The sequence below is a fragment of the Platalea leucorodia genome (genome assembly GCF_965183815.1).
Source record: "Platalea leucorodia genome assembly, chromosome: 7".
In the NCBI taxonomy this organism is placed as follows: domain Eukaryota; kingdom Metazoa; phylum Chordata; class Aves; order Pelecaniformes; family Threskiornithidae; genus Platalea; species Platalea leucorodia.
This window is the reverse complement of record NC_138829.1, coordinates 25789410-25805714: the sequence shown is the minus strand read 5'-3', so window position 1 is coordinate 25805714 and position 16305 is coordinate 25789410. Positions and strand designations below refer to the sequence as shown.

Below are 16305 nucleotides of genomic sequence, written 5' to 3'. Positions count from 1 at the left end.
AATCCATTCATGAGAGTGTGAGACTGAGCCTTAAGAGCACCATTCATGCAGAGACCGCAGGATTATGGAAGGTAAAGGCATATGACACGCTGTGGATAGCAGGCCATTACAGACTTAAGTTAACTCAGCTGAGTTGGCTTTCCTGAATTATATTTTTATTTTGGCAAAGAGTGACTGCCATCCTATCTCCAGTCTCACTCTAGGGGAGGAAGGGAGGAGAGGAATAGCTTTAGAATAACTACTGCATTCATCTACCTCCAGTTCAGGAGCAGCTCCTGAAAGTGGCCAATAACTGAATAAACTTAAGACTTCTGTAGAAGGCTTTCCATCCAGAAAGAAAAGACTAAAAATTTAAATAACATTGCTAAGGCTTGAAGTCAAGTCTTTTTTGTGTACAAAAGGAAAGACTGGATGGAACAAATGCATCTTTTGTTGTAGCACATGCCAGTGTCTAGTCTAGTCCACCTCCCATTTGCCACCTCAGCACCTTGAAAGCTGCTGTGTTTGTCTAACCAAAGTTAGGAAAAATTGTTCAGCTCTACTATACAGCATTCCTATTCCCTTAGAGCACAAGAATGTGCAGTCTAGATCTGAAATAAAATAAATAAATTTTAAAATAAATAAAAGGAAAAAGAGCTTCAAGACTAGAATGACATTTTCAGTGGAAGTTGGAGGATAACTTGCTTTGACAGGAGAAGGCAAACTTGTACAGCTGACAAAATGAAGGAGCTTGAGGCATGTCAGCTGTTAAATCAGCCATCTTGGTTATCATTAGAGCAGGTGAGTTCTGTACAGAAACTCAGTATCATACTTTGAAACACTATACAGTACATTCAGTGGCAGCGATCATGCATCTTGCGCATTTCAGTGTGAGGGCGCTACGGAAAGCACCACAGGCCAGGCAGCTACAGTCTGGTAAGGAGCAGGTCATAGCCAGCAATTCAATTAACTTGCACAACAGGAAGCCTACTGAAAGGAGATGGTATCCCACTAAGGCTTGTGTGCTCCTCCTTTCCATGAGCCGCAAAAGGCTTCACCTGCATTTGGATGAACCATGGATATGTCTGCAAGTTCCTAACAGCACATCCAATAAACGTTCATTAGCGAGGTGGTGGCAATGGGAGGAGAAATTGCGCTGCAGCAACACTCTGCTTTGCAGACTGCCAACACCACTCTCAAGTATCGTTAGAAGCAGGACACATACCTTGATCTGCTCTTAAAAGAGATTCTCTTTGAGATGCTGAACTGTTCTTAGAGCCTCTAAGAGACTCCTCAGAGAAGAGGAACTAAGGTCAAGTATATTTCAGAGTTCTCCTGTGCTTCACAAAGCAGGTGGCATACAGGGCACTAATGATAAATCTTAAACTTTTTTGTTGTTGTTTTATATAACAAGAGTTATTCCCATCTAAGTGTTGGTTTCAGAGCTCCCACCCCTCCCACTTAACTCTTCAGGGGTGAGGGAAACCACTATCTTATGGCTTGATGCTATTTAAATATTGAGTTTATAACAAGACTTAGCCCTAAAGAATTCCATCCATAGCTTTTAACTGAAGAAATACAGCTGCAGAAAAAAAATAAACATCGGTAACTCAGAAAGATAACTGGATATGGCAGTCGTGGGAAAACAGCTGCTGGAGAGATACCTCGTAAGGAAAAGGCATGGGGAAAGATGACCTCAAGCAGCAGCCAAGTTTCATTTATTAAGAAAAGGAAAGAAACTAGAGCAATTATATTGTTTACCACTCTTCCCATCCCATGTAATTGGGAAAACTGATTATAAAGGGCATCCTCCTGAAGTGATAAACTTAAAACTCTGAGAAAGTGAAGGAAGCCCAACTTCTATCAAAATAGCATAACTAAATACAGCCTAGCAGCTGTGGTGCAATCTAAGCTGTCGTCTAGCAAAGATACTTTGTCAAGTATGTGTTTGCCTCTACAGCTGCATGCTCCTGCAGCTTAGGAGACTGATAACGGGGTATGTATACATACCGCCAGTGGTCTCTGGCATCCCTTCCCCTAAGTACCAGTCTCCCAGAGCTCCACATCACTACTAAGATGATGTAGATGATCCTACCTCTAGAATACCTTCCCTTTCTGAATATAGCAGATATTCCTGTTGTTCCACTTTCATATCCATTTACAAACCCCTCTGTAATTCATCAGAAAGCTGTGCTAATGACAGCTAGTCATGCATTTACGTCAGGAAACAGTGTTAAGGGCTACATCTGGAATCTTAGTTCTGCATCCCACCATGAGTTGCTCATTACCACAGCCTCTTATTATATCACTGTGTGCCATTCTTAAAGCATCACAGAACACATTATTTTCTCCATAAAACTATATATCAGTTGCTATTTTAGAGGTAGGGGCTCTTTCCACCCACCCCACCTCCAAACTTCTCCTGTAGTCCCCCACAGCCAGAGGTATTCACAGGTCTCCAGGTACATTTGATGTTAACTCCAAATTGCTCTAGAACACAGGTTTTTTTCTTTCCTGAAACAGGCCAACTCTGTAGGAGTCTATACCAGAGCTTCAGGGACAGTGGTCAAAACAACCACAGCGATCAACCCTTCAACTCCGCCTTTGTGTGTCTGTATGCAGTCACTAGCAATGGTCCTGCATTTCTGCAATAGTTTCACCTATGAATGCCCAAGGAAGCATGTGTGAGCCAGGGATTTGGGAGCTGCAGGCTCTCCTGGGAGCTTTCTAACCTTCAGAAAGAAGAATCAGAGGACTTGCAGGCATTGTCCTGGGGTTCCTCAGCACATAACTCCATATCCAGTGTTCAACAACTTAACCACTCCAAGTTCCTACCACACTATTTCATGTATCAAAAGAGAAAGCATTAGCTTGCCCTGTGGAACATTAGATTTTCCAACAAAATATAGCTGGAACCTTAAACCTCCCTGAGAGATGCCTTCATGCAAGTTACCCAAAAGAAAAGTCAAGTCTTTGGTTTAAATAAAATGGAAGAAGCACTTGTGATGTTGAAGCACAGCTCCTATGCCTCAGTTACATCACAGGATTGGTAAAGTACTTCAGCCAGTGCAGGGGCAACCAGTTCATCTGATGGTGTACTGTGCACACCTTATGGGACTCCACAGGTGGGACAGGAGGGCTGCTTTCACACAAACACACCCCCCCCTCCATCGACTGACCATCAGACCTAGCCAGCAATTACAATACACAGTCAAAGTTCTAAGTGCCAATGCTATGTGTCACAGAGGTTTTTGCTTTGCTTTTGGCTGGTTGTTTTTAAACCTTTAGTGTCTTCCAAGTTTCCTATTACAATGTTACCAGCTGGTGGGAGTTATGTGCAACCAGGCTGCTTTCTGGCAACCTCCTTTCAAGCCTGGCAGAAAATAAAGCTCTCAGTTCACCGATTTTCTTTTCCTCCCCTTCCTTCACAAACACAACCAATTACAAAATCAGAATAAGAATACTTGCAGAAATTAGTGCAACTGTCAGATAAAAAGAGCCATAAAAATACACAGCTCTGCATCCCTGCCAATGTACAAAAAGCAGTGCCATGCCAGAACCATTACCTGTGAAACTAAGGGCAAACAAAGCTGCAAACTTAATTCACCCCCAGACAGCTGTTCAGTTATACAGACTCTTACATGTTATCCCAACTGGGGTAGCAAAAGCCATCCACACGTCACCAGGCAAATACCACACCGTCTAGCAAGAAGGGAATATGCAGTCCTTACACAATCATATGGGCACAGAACACAATCCCCACAGACACCCCTTGTTTCTGCACGGTTTACAGAAGCGAGCTGTAGAAGATCAGCAGTACTTGCTTTCTTTAGGAGGAGGGGAAGGGTTCCTGAATGGAAGCTATTTTGCAAGACAAGTCCGATGTCAAATAAACCACCTCTGGGATTTGGGATGTGCTGGGAGACAACAGCTAGGCCCACTTCTTCCCTCTCTTCAACCCTCATTACTACTATCTTGTGTACCTAATTTGTCCTCTCCTCTTTCACATCCCAGCCAGCAAAGCCTTGTTGAGCAAGTCCTCGGAGGGTTCAGCTGGCAGGAGCACAAGATGCTGCAGTTACATTATGGTTTTTTCTTAGATTAGAAAAATTTTATTTTTCAATAAAGAAAGTAACATTTAAAATATGAAAGTCCCCCAATATAACCCAGGAAGAGAGATCCATATTTCAAGTCTCCTTGTACCTTCCCACAAAAACCTGAGGCAGGACCAGATTTCCCTGCCTCATTTGTGAAGCTATCATTTGATTGATAATGTTTCTGACAATATTGCTCTCATCTCTCACGGAAAAACTGAGCACAAAATGTCAGGCTGAACTGGGGAATCTGCCCTAGGAACACGTACAGTTCTATTGGTTTGGTACCAGCCAAGCCACTGCTGACAAAGGTACACTGACAGGACACCAAAGGTACACCGGGATCCAAGCGACTGACAATCTGGCTCCAAGTTACACAGCCTTCCCCTCCCTCCCAATGCCTGTCACAAGACAGGACTCAGTCCTACAGGTTCTACCTACCTAAACATGGGTGGCTCCAGAAGAAGGGATGAACTTCAGTCTGGTGCAAGAGGATGCTACAGGTTGGCTACCTGACCCCTGGCAGGCTGAAAGGAATAGGGAAGGCACGGAGAAAGAGTAGGGCAAGTGACAAGTATCAGCTCTTCCACCTGATGGCTCTGCTGCCTCTCACATGCCTTCCACTTTCATCTCTCTTTTGGGACCTCCCAGAGCTATAGCCTCCTGGGGTTGCCACTCTTTACAGGACAATTTTTTCCACCTGATATTCACTGGGAGGATCATACATATTTTTTCTACAAGTGCCAAACTAGGTACCTTTCTGAGACTGCTAGAAAGGAAGGGAGCCTTCCCCAAGGTCTCTAGGCTTTCGCTGCAGTTCTAGAGCTTCTGTGGGTGGCTCTGTAGAACCCCTGACTTCATTCCTGGCAATCCCATTCCCTGGTCCCTTTGTCACAGCAGGCAGCTTCTTGTAGAAACTGTTCAACTACACAAACCCTTCTGCCAGCAAGGCAGCCCTTACACATTATTAACTAAAAGCCATTTCCAAGCAGTTAGCAGAGCCAACACTCTCAAAGGCAACACAACAACTAGTCCTGGAAGGACCATACTTCATAAACTATCACTGAGAAATTAAAAGAACCATTGTTTTGGTGTGAAAGAATATTGGTGTATACATCCCCTGCTCCTTGGTAGCAATTAACTAAGCAGAAGTAGGCAGCATTGCCCCTCTCGTTCCCAGCTCGCTGAAGATCTCACACGGACAAATAAACATGGGAGTTATGTTGGTTCCTGCAGCACTAAAACATCTGCTAAACAAAGCAGTGGAACAAGGATCCCTTTAAGGGATGGTAATGCCTGAAGACAACTGGAAGCCCACTGGGAACACAGCTCAGATTTGCAGAGACCCACAAAATACCAATGCAAAAAGCGCTCCAACTCTCCCATCCCTGCTTTTTGTGAGGGTGTGAGGGGAGAAAAGGACTTTTCAGGCATGACAAGGAAAAGAGTTTTCTTGCAAGCAGGTTGTGCAATCCAGAGCCTCAACTGCTGTATTCAGAACAGCTTTTCTTTAGGGAAAGGGAATGAACACTAACCCTCTCTGAGGCTGGAGATCTCCATGCCAAAGCTAGCCAGCAGGCAGAGATGATCAGATGAACAAAAAGGATTTGGTAAGCCATTTGCCAGCAACAGGACATCTTCAGAGAGAAGGGAAAGGCGGCCAAGCAGCTTCAGGGCTCCATCCCGGTACAGCCTGCGACCTAACAAAAAAAATGGAAAGAAACATCAGCAAAAGACTGGTGCTGCAGACTGACTCTATACACTCACAGAGGGATGCTTGGCAATGCTTTCCTATTCTTTCCCTGATGAACGAAGACAGCCTGCACAAACACTGCATGCACCTTTGAGCCTAGATGTGAAAGCAGTGAGCAGCCTATAATACTGCTGTTCAGTGGTTTCGTATACTTGCAGGCACAGGAGTATACTAAATTCACCAGGCAGTTGCTTACATGGGAAGTTCCCTTTATGGCACTAGGTCCCAGCAATAGCTTCAGATTCTCCCCTGAGGCGGTATTCATCTCTTCATTCCTAACCTCCTCCCAAAAGTTGATTCTGACATGACCCAAACCAGCTCAGAGACAGTTCCTGGATGCATTTACATGCAGTCTTTCATCAACATAGCTCCTGTTTCAAGTAGCAGAGAGGTGGTGCCGTTGTAAGGTAACCAGAGTCACCACCTTCTAAGGCCAGCGTGTGGTCTCAGTCAGACCAGAAGTCCAAGCGTTGAACACAGGACCCAGCACTGCCTGTTATCAGAAGCACAAGTAAGATAGAAAAGAACAGAATCCATTCTGTTCTAGCTTCCTCAAAAGTCTACATGAACCTAAGCTAAGCAGCTTCAGTTTTTCCACCGCAAAGATAAAGTGTCTTCTCATGATACCTGAGCAAATGTTGCTTCCACTTTGTGCATCATTTCAGTCAAAGTGACACCTGTAGATCCACCCTAGCTTAACAAAATGCACTGCCCAACACGGAGCTGCATTCTGGCATGCCTCAGAGTCCTCTCACAGCATCACAGGGATAAGTCCCGCACTGCCACACTCACCCCCCCTGTTCCCATTCTCCACAGGCTCTGCCGAGTAGAAGATATAATCAACGGTGGCTCCAAGCCCCATGGGCATGGTTGTGACCTCCGGGCGTCCCCTCTGTGGCAGGAAGTGGCTGTAGACAGAGGTCAGGTTGAGGCCATGCTGGATAACACCTGAAGACCTGCACAAGAACAGCCACCGTTTACCAAGGAAGGAAAGAGAATGATGCAGTGTTCAGTACTGCAGTCACAGCTGAAGTTGGATGTTCCCTTGCTGATGCAACTGTCCAAACTATTTCTACTTTGTGAACACATAAAAGACAGTCTTTCAGAATTATTCACTCCACTTACACCAATGACAAAGCGGACTATGAACTTCCTTTGTCTCCAATACCCAGTCCTGTCTATGCCCTTCATTCTCAACCTCACCAACACAATGCTGACAGAACAGCGCCCAGCTGCTGGGACAACCCTGGGTGGAGCTGGCTTTTCCATATAGCCCTCCTTACTCTCTTCCACCCTCACATTTATTTCAGCCTTTACTTCAGCCAGATTTTCAGTGCTCAGGAAAACAAGACCGGGCTTGAGGAGTGAGGCCATTGAAGGCGCACCAAATTACCTTGGGATGAATGGCTGGGGATCAGAGTCTTTCACCATGGCAGCAGGCTTGGGCCAGTGTGCAGGGCGGTCTGCAAAGGAGCAAAGAGATTCCAGCCAGACCTACACAGATCCTGGAACAGGCTGCTCATCCCAAGTCTGAGAAGCTTCTCCTGAGACCAAACGAATCTTTTTGCCCAAGAAGAGCAGACAGCTTCCAGTCACAGGCACCTTAAAGAAAAATATTCAAAGGAAACCCCAGCTCTAAGACTTACAGGAACATCCTGAGAGCAGATCAGTGCAAACTGAGAAGTCATATTCTGTCCTGCTAAGGACATGTCCTTAAAGCATTTAATATTATCAAAGCTCAGGGTACTTCAACCTTCGCTCTCAAAGAAAGCTCATTTGCCTTAGCCTACAGCTTACTCAAAGGGTGTCTAGAAAGGCAGAACAGAAATGGAGAGAGCAGAACCAGCCATGCCACAAGGCCCAGAGGTGAGGCAGTATCTACTGGGTACCAGCATCCAGAGACATCTATGTTGTGGCCATTGTGACATTGCAGTCTTCAGGTTTGTTCTCGCCCACCAAAAATCTTGAAGCAGAAAAAAAGAAATATATATATATATTTCACTTTATAAGAAACAGCCTCCAAAAGAGGCTGAATCTCAGTGCATCTCAAGGAACACGGTCAGTGTGTATGAGGGTGGTAAGATTGTACTCCTCTGAGCTCTCATGGAATCCATCAGTAATCCCACAGCCACAGAAGGCACCCTTCTGCCTTCCTCTTTTCTCACCAGGCATTACCTCCACCTCACGTTTTCATCAAAATCAAGCTAGGAGAGTCATGAGCTGAAAAATCTCCCATTAATACCTGGTTTAGCATCCGTCACACCTTCCAAGAGGACCAGCTGTGGTGGTCGTTCACAAGCAACATCGCAAAACTGAAACTGGAGCAGGAAGTCCCGGCTGTACTTACGTCTGCCTGCAGAGAAAAATAAAAGTTAAAAGAAGAAAATAACTGCAGCAAAGTCACATCTACAGGGAACATGTGTGTACTCTTTAGACCGTTAGACCTCTTAGACATCTTTAGTTTGATAGAAGAGTTTGTGCCCAAGCACTCTGATACCATAAGAATGGTTAAGAATCACTTAATAACCTAAACGTAAAACGGAACAGATACGTAAATGTAGAAGAACAGAGAACAGTTATTGCTATCCCATTAGCTAATGCAACAGTTGTGGTCAGCACCTTGATGAAACAAATTAAGAATGTCCCCTCTGAGACACAAGTTCAAGGGACTTTTAAGCAGATCAGTTAGTGTGCAACTCAAAGAAATGTCTGCCAAAAAAGAAAAAACAATTCTGGAGATCAGGTTGAATACAAGTTCTACATTCAAGATTCTAACAAAAGCTATTTAGTGTGGGCTCCTTCTTTTTTGTAATCCTCTCTAAGGACAGTAGAGAACAGTCATGATTGTAACTGGGCTCTTAGGAATGATTTCCTAATAGTGGTGTGCAAATACTGCCCAAAACCGCTCCCACAAACACCTGCAGCTGAAAGCTGTAGCTGCTGAACGTGGTTTACAACTGCACAAAAGCGTAAGTCTGGGAATGAGAGACATACGGCAATGGTTACTGGTAGGGGAACATTCAGCTCCTGACTAGAGAAAGAAAATGGCAGAAATTGGGCTACAGCAATAGACCCCAGAAAAATTAAATTTCATTCATATACCAAGGAAATGGAGAGAAGAGGAGAATCTTTGCTAAGTGCCTCATGCAACACATGCCCAAGCTACTCAGAGAGACAGCAAGGCCCACAAACTGTCCAACCTCAGCAAACTCATGTTCTCGGTGTACACTGGAGCTCACCTAGTTTCTTTGGCTGGTACAGGGTGACATATTGGCAGTTGTCCGTTACACCCAGTGAGCTCGGCCACAGTGGGGCCAGCAGTTTCCGTGAATAGAACTGTTGGGAAAAGTCTTCCTGACCAGACACCTGCAAGGAGGCCAGAAACAGGAGAGGAAACATCAGCAACACAGAGCAGAACTCTTGCAAGCTATAGACAATGTACATATATACACTTGCCAAGAGCAAGACAGGAGAATGCCCTCATAGAAAGGCATGAGCTGAGGTATTCAGAATATGGTGCAGATATAATAAACCTTCAGCTGTGGAGGATGGATACAATTAGCTATTACAATTACTGTATTACAATTACAGTAAAAGTAACCTGACAAGATACTTTGCAGGCATCTATTAATGAACTGATGATTTAGCTTGAAAGCCAATGATATATTTGATCATGGATACACAGTAACAGGTAACCACAAGAGACTCTATTATAGGTGTCCATTTCAAACTGTTTTCAGATCAAACACCCACATAAAATTTCAGTAAGTTGTGGTGGAGTTGTACTCCCCTACACTTCAGTCACCAGGACCTGAAATTAAGTGGTCTATTATCACTGGTCCGCCTCAAGCAAATCCAAAAGAGCGGTGGTGGAAACAACACACACACATTTGTCCGCTTCTTTCCCCAGCAGTGCTGGAGGCATTGGGGAAGACTGCTGAATAACTGAATTCAATATTCGAACTATTTCCTCACAAGAGAAAGAATGCAGCCATGCATTTCTTTACCAGCATGCAACAAAGAGCTACCCAATCCCACTTCTGGCTGTCACCTACCTTCCATGCTGGCATTCCATGGTAGGAAAGCTCACCATTCCGGATGAATTTGTAGAGTGGAGAATCAGGTACAGAGTTCAGGTCGCCACACAAGATGACAGGATAGTAGCTGCCTTCAGTAGTTTTTGCAATCTTGTCGATCTCTGCTAGGAGCAAGGCCATCTGGGCCAGTTTGATATCTCCTCGTCGGGGATTGAACAGCACATGAGTGTTGGCCACACACAAAGGACTGACTGCCTTCAGATCTAGGCCCTCCGGGAGCAGAGGCTGTAGCAGCAGCACCAAGCCCACGTTATCCCGATTGAGGACGTCCAGGCCAGGCCGGAAGTATTCTATGGGGCTGAGGCTGATCAGCTGGAACCTGCTGTGCTTATAGCACACTGCACAGCCATCTGTCTTCGTCCCAGTTCTCCGTTTATAGAAGCATGCAAAGCCTGAAAAGAAACCATCGCCTATTAAAAGGTTTATCCAGTCACTACCTCAGGCTCCCCCCATCAGCTGGGGAGTTCAGCAAGTCTGTGTAGCATAAGAGGTTCCTACTACATGTGGGTACAGCATTATACCCAATTCTGTTCCAATAATCACAGTTTATCACTTATCACTGAGGGTATTTTCTCTCTCCTTGTCCTTCTAGGACCCTCTCGGTTTTGTTATTCTGATCTGTCAACTCTGAGAAAGATCAATTACAAAAGAAAGGGTAAAGGTCTAGGCAGACAGTTCAGAATTAGGGCCAGCAGCCACCTGACAAAAAGGAAAAGCTCTCTCAAGAGTGAGTGCTTGAAGACGTTAAGCAGGAAGCACTGCTTGGCCAGTCCCGTGAGCTGGAGGTACAGACACACAAAAGCAGGACATACCCATCTCCTTGAACGTCGGTTCCAGCTGCTCCCGGTAATGGTTCTCTTGAACCTCCTGGAGACACAGAACCTGGAAGGAAGGCAGAGACCTCACTCGCTCCACCAGTATTTGCTAGTTACCTTGTTTTGGGGAAGGAAGAAAGCGGAAAAGTGCACTCACATACCAACCCTGCAACCAGAAAGGTCATCACTGCAACTCTGTCCTGTACTTTCCAGACAGAGAGCAGTAATTTTCTGGGTCACATTAGCTTATCATTCAGTTTTCCAGTGACGAGGCAGAAGATCTTTCATCACACAAAGAGGACTCAAGGAACAGAGAAAGTCATGAAGTCCTCTTCTATGCAGGCTTCCCCTCCTGCGCTGCCTTATAAACCTGGTCCTTCCCTCCCCAAACACACATTATCTCTTCTTCCTCTACTTCTGCTGTTTAAAGAAGTTAAGCACTGCTATCAAAGTATGACTAGTTTCTACAATAACACAATCAAAGCAAGACAGAAACCAAAAAAACATATGCACAAGGCCTCAAACACTCCCAGAGGAATCAGTGTTCAGTTACCAAGCAGGCAGTATCTTCCTAGGACTTCCTCCCCATCTTTTTTTTTTTTTTAATGCTCTTAGATCAAACAAGGAATTCAAATTCTAGTGACACTGATGTGGGAAGGGCTCAGTCATACTCACATCAGGATCCCAGTGCTGGATCTCCTGCAAAAGGTTTGGAAGGCGGTAGTTCCAATTCAGGATGTCTGGATGACAGTGTAGATAGAGGTCAAGGCCCTGCTCCACCAGGTCTTGGGCAAGGATGTTGTAAGACATGACTCGAAATTCAAAGAGAGGAGTGTTTTTCGAGACCTGCTCTAGCACACAGGGCTGGACAGAAAGATCCTCCCAGTCTCTCCATAAAATCTCTATATGCAAGAGACAAAACGCCAAGTTACAGCCATGCTGGGTACCCTGCTGATACTTTTGTTCCCCTGGGACCCAGAAAATAGCCATTCTCATTCTCTAAGCTAGGGTGTTCTAGCCTCTGAGCAAACCCTCACCCACTCTGTTTTTCTGGTGCTCTTTTTGGATGCCTTTGGATAGTTGTCAGTGGGGATGGCATAACAGAAGACCAGAGTCAAGCATACTGAAACAGTCGACGAGCTTTTGGGTGCTTTTTATATTATAAAGCCAGCACTTGGGAACTGTTCCTGGGAAATGAACATATATTGATGTTCAGACCAGACAGTCTAGTAGCACAGAGACTACTAGCTGTGACCAGCCCTCTCTCAGCAAAAGCTCACTTTATACTTTTCACTAGCAGATCCTGCCAATTCTGCATGGACAGATACAATCAATGTCTTACTGACAGCAAGCCCAGAAACAATAACCTGACCACATTCCCTACACATGCAAAGCCCAAACCGAACATTAGATTCAGAGCTGTTACTACTGACCATGGTAGGGTACCTCTGTCGGGAGAGGACAAAATTGTACCGTATCCTGAACGGGCCAGGCTGGGGGCTCTGTTGGCACTGTCTCTGCATCACGCGCTAAACTCCAGGCCAGCACAGCTGGGTCTTCGTTCTGCACTTCTATATCGATAGCGGCACAGCCAGCTATCTGGCGATCTGTCTGTGGCACCAGAGCTGCCCAAGGGGCACTGCCGGCTACAGCCACTGTTTCCTCTGCTGGTGATTTTGCCAGTTCAATCACTGCATGATCTTGTGGTTCTGAAGAAGCCAAGGCGTGTAGCTCCGTGAGCTGCTGACCAGCACACTGCGTGACTTCTGGAGCCGAATTCAGGTCACTGAGGCTAGTCATCAATAGCTCTGAACCTTCTAACCAGTCACTAGTGAGTGTAACTGATACTTTCCCCGCTGCTGGAACACTCTCACTGGCTGGCAAATTCCCTGCTCCTTCCTCCAGCCACTGCTGGAGAAGGGCTTCTTGCTCTTCTGGGACCGACCTTCCCCTGGTTGCAGCAAAGACGCCTTCTATCTGGGTGGACGTGCTCTTCGCCAGAAGCACATTCTTTCGACAGGTAAAGAAAGCATCTGCCATTTAAAAACAAACAAAACCAACATAAGACAGATGGAAATCCTTTCTTACTTACTCTTTTCTTTTTCCTATGCATTTGCGGTAACTGTGCAATACGACCATTCAGTATAGCAACCCAAACAAACCTGAAGAAAAACAGTTACAGTCTGAATAACTTACTCTGCCTCTTCCTGAATACTATTCCACAGTCCAATTTTAGTTATGTTAGCCAAAGTCACTGAAACAGCACAGGACGGCAATGGCTTTACCAACTCTAGGGAACACAATTCTAACTTATGCAGCGCCACAGCCAGTCAGCCAAGCTAAAAAGCCTCGTGGAAACTATCAGCTCTCAGCAACACATGTAAAGGCACAGTCTGTAGAAGTTAGATGATGGGGTGCACGGGCTGAGAAGCCAAGCTCTTGTAGATGACCCCCTGGAGCAAGTTTCTTTCCAGGGATTGAGTAAGAAAGTAGTGCTCAGCTAAGAAGATGAAACGTATCACAAGAATGTGTTGTAGAAGAAAAAACTGTTCTGTTATTAAGAGATGAAAAATAAAGACACAGAGGGATCAACATGTGCAGTTAAAAGCTTTACTAGAGAGAATATATGCACAGAAATAGTCCTGGTAAGAATTACAGATCACCTGTTGACTGACATCTGTGGTAAAAAATGAAAAAAACCCTGCTGTTAATGTAACACTTGAGTATACTAATATTGGTGGTGTAAAGTAGAAAAAGACAGGTACTCTTTTCACTTGTATCTATATAAGAAATGACAGCATTTACATTTTGCTATGAGTTCTGCACAGGCACTAGTCCCTACCGTTGACTAGCAATTTCTGTTGTCTGCAAATCACTTTTTTCTGTACTGTATTCCTGTGACAGTCAGTCAGCCAAAACAGTAATGTACAAGAGTCAGCAACATCCGTGTATGCTTTTGCTGTATCTTTCGCATCAAAGCGTTCTGTACGTGTCAGGAATGGAGCTTTAAGAATGGAACTCCTCTCTGTAGTTTTGTAATTAAGTTCATGAACATCAGAAACACCAAAGCACCAAGGTAATGTTTCCGCACACCACTAGGCAAGCACAGCTGTTACAAGAGCCTGTTACTACAGGATAGGAGCTGAATTTGAGAGGAGTCAGCTAGCTGCTCACTATGGCCACAGCATGCCAGCGGCTGCTACAGGCCTGGGGACAAGTTTAGGCAGGAGGGTGGCTTTACATCAGCGCAGTCACCAGGGACTGTGAAATAGCAAGAGGATCTAGGAATCTAAGTGAAATATTGATGCAGGCAAAGCACGAGTCCATCCATGAGTCACCGGCAGGTCCTCAGGGAGTCACAGACCTCAGAGCAGCCCATCTCCAAAGACCTTCCCAAACCTGCAGCGCAGGTCCGGGGCAGGAGGCCCGGGCCTCCACGCAGACGGCAGTCTGCCACTGCAGCACAACAGGCGGCAGCTGTTTCCTCCAAGCACCCAGCCCCGGCCCTGCCCCGGCGGTGAGCAGCCCCGGCCCGGCACAAGTGCCCACGCCACCTCGGGCAGCAGCCCCAGGCCCCCACCTGCCCGCCTCTCCTGCCGCCCAGGGCGAGGGACTCGGGGAGCGACGGGGCAGCCGGGACGACCCCGGCTCCCAGCCGCCGAGGCCCCTCCGGCCGCCCCCCGCTCACGGCGGGGCGGGGGGAGGCGAGGGGCACCCGCACCCCGCCCCTCCGGGCCCCCGCCGCCGGCCGCCCCCGCCGCCGCCCGCCCGGGGCCGGGTTACCTCGTAGGGCCCGGAGGAGCCGCGCCGCCGGCAGCAGCACGTAGCAGAGCACGGTGCCGATCATACCGCCCGGCGCGGCCCGGCCTCCACCGCCCCCGGCCCGTCCCGGCCCGGCCCCTAGCGAGGCGACGCGACGCGCCGGCCCCGCCTCAGCAACGGCCTTACGGCGCGGCCTCGGACGGAGGCACGGCGCCGCGCAGGCACTCACCGCGCCGGGCCGCCGCGCCGCAGGGCCTGGAGGCCGGCTGGGGCCTGGCCCTCCTCCTGCGCCGCTCCGGGGCCGCCCGCCCCCGGGAGCCGCGGCCGGCGGGTGGGACGGCCCCAGCGGGGCGGCCCCGGGCGGGGTGGGGCCGCGCCCGCCCCGCCGTAGGGCAGGAGCGCTGCCGGGGCCCCAGGCCCTGCGGCGGGGCCCGGCAGCACTGCTGTGCCCGGGGGGTCAGGAGTTGTGACCCTAAGCAGGGTGACGGCAGCTTTCTGGCCCTGTGTTTTCAAACAAAAGTTTTCACACCCCACACCCCCCCCGTTCTCCAGAAATCCAAACAGAAAGGAAAATCTCCAGAAATTTTTTTCCTCTGGAAGGTCACCGAGCAAATAAATTCCCATTTGCTCCAGATGAGTTAATAACTGCAAACACAGTTGATGATAGTCAAGGTTCTGCAGAGCACAACCTCTCTGTGGACAAACGCCACTGGGGATGGCTGAAATAGCGGTGCGGGAGCGTGCTCTCCTTGGTGTGCTGCACACAGGTCGTCACAGCTCTGCGAAATCGCTCCCTCGCGCCTGGCTGTGAGCACGCTATGGCCTTTGCAAGTTGAGACCCGTCACCTGTTAAAACCAGCCAGTTTCATGTGAAAAGAGAAGTCCTGGTTGAAGTCCACGTTTTTAATGTTTTGCTTCGTTCCACCTTTGTGTACAACAGAGGCAACTGAGCACCGCTACGGCTTTTTACACCAAATACACACTCCTAATGTGTGATCTCAGTAGCCTTCTTCCAGACTCGCTTTAAGATGGGCATTTGCAATGAAGGCAAGACTCGTGTCATCCCTGCCTTCTGCACTGATGGGTGCTGCCAAACTGCTCCCTTGATGGTGAGCAGCTGCTGCCTCATGGGTTATACTTAGACAAAACACTTTTTGAGGGACAACGTGCCTCTTTTACCCTATTTGTGGATGGTGATTAGCACAATGGGTGTCCACAGCTAGGATCTGAGCTGATGTTACAATGTACATAAATAATAATCCCACCAGTCTCATTTTCAAATCTCCAGTTATAAAACACCACGGACCATAGACGCAGTGACTTGTCTCAAATCCCACAGACGTCTCTGGCAAAGCACAGAACTGGACTGTGGTCTCCCATCTCCTGCTGCAGTAAGCAAACCTCTGGAACCATGAATGGTTTCTTGTCAGAAAACGGAGGGTGTTCTCCAGGGGAAGGATCTGCAACATTAAGGGCTGATGACTGGGGCATTTGAAACAAGGCTGTTCTTTAAAAGGAAAGATCTAAGAAAGTATCTCCAGACCCAACCCACATCAGGATAATCAGGCTGAAATTGGAGAAGAAGGTTAGCCGGTGCCACAAACAAGCAAGTATCCGGACAGCCACAGTTGTTTTGCCTACACTAGAAAAAATATTTACAAACTTTGGCAATAAAATCAAAGCTGACAATGGTCGCCTGCCTCAGGGTCAAACCTTCCACTGGCTTTTGCGGCATTTTGTTCTATATCCAAATATAACCCTACCATGGCCTCTAATGACTGGACTACTTGAAAGGTTTATGTAGA

General features: G+C 47.2%; 1 protein-coding gene across 4 annotated transcripts in view; it reads right to left on the bottom strand.

Moving 5' to 3' along the window:
* The window catches only part of ANGEL1 (angel homolog 1), a 28888-nt gene extending 14230 nt beyond the window's left edge, over positions 1–14658 (bottom strand). For 3 of the 4 annotated variants that reach the window (XM_082317538.1, XM_082317537.1, XM_082317539.1), the window contains exons 1-10: positions 14522–14658; positions 12172–12771; positions 11414–11640; positions 10736–10805; positions 9882–10315; positions 9066–9192; positions 8069–8179; positions 7220–7289; positions 6619–6782; positions 5609–5773 (exon numbers count right to left, since the gene is read on the bottom strand). In XM_082317538.1, coding sequence (XP_082173664.1) covers positions 5609–5773; positions 6619–6782; positions 7220–7289; positions 8069–8179; positions 9066–9192; positions 9882–10315; positions 10736–10805; positions 11414–11640; positions 12172–12771; positions 14522–14585 — 2032 coding nt within the window. In that variant the 5' untranslated portion in view covers positions 14586–14658. Of the gene's footprint in view, positions 1–5608; positions 5774–6618; positions 6783–7219; positions 7429–8068; positions 8180–9065; positions 9193–9881; positions 10316–10735; positions 10806–11413; positions 11641–12171; positions 12772–14521 lie in introns of those variants that run through there. The other variant, XM_082317540.1, reaches the window with a different exon arrangement.
* Between the last annotated feature and the right edge of the window lie 1647 nt (positions 14659–16305).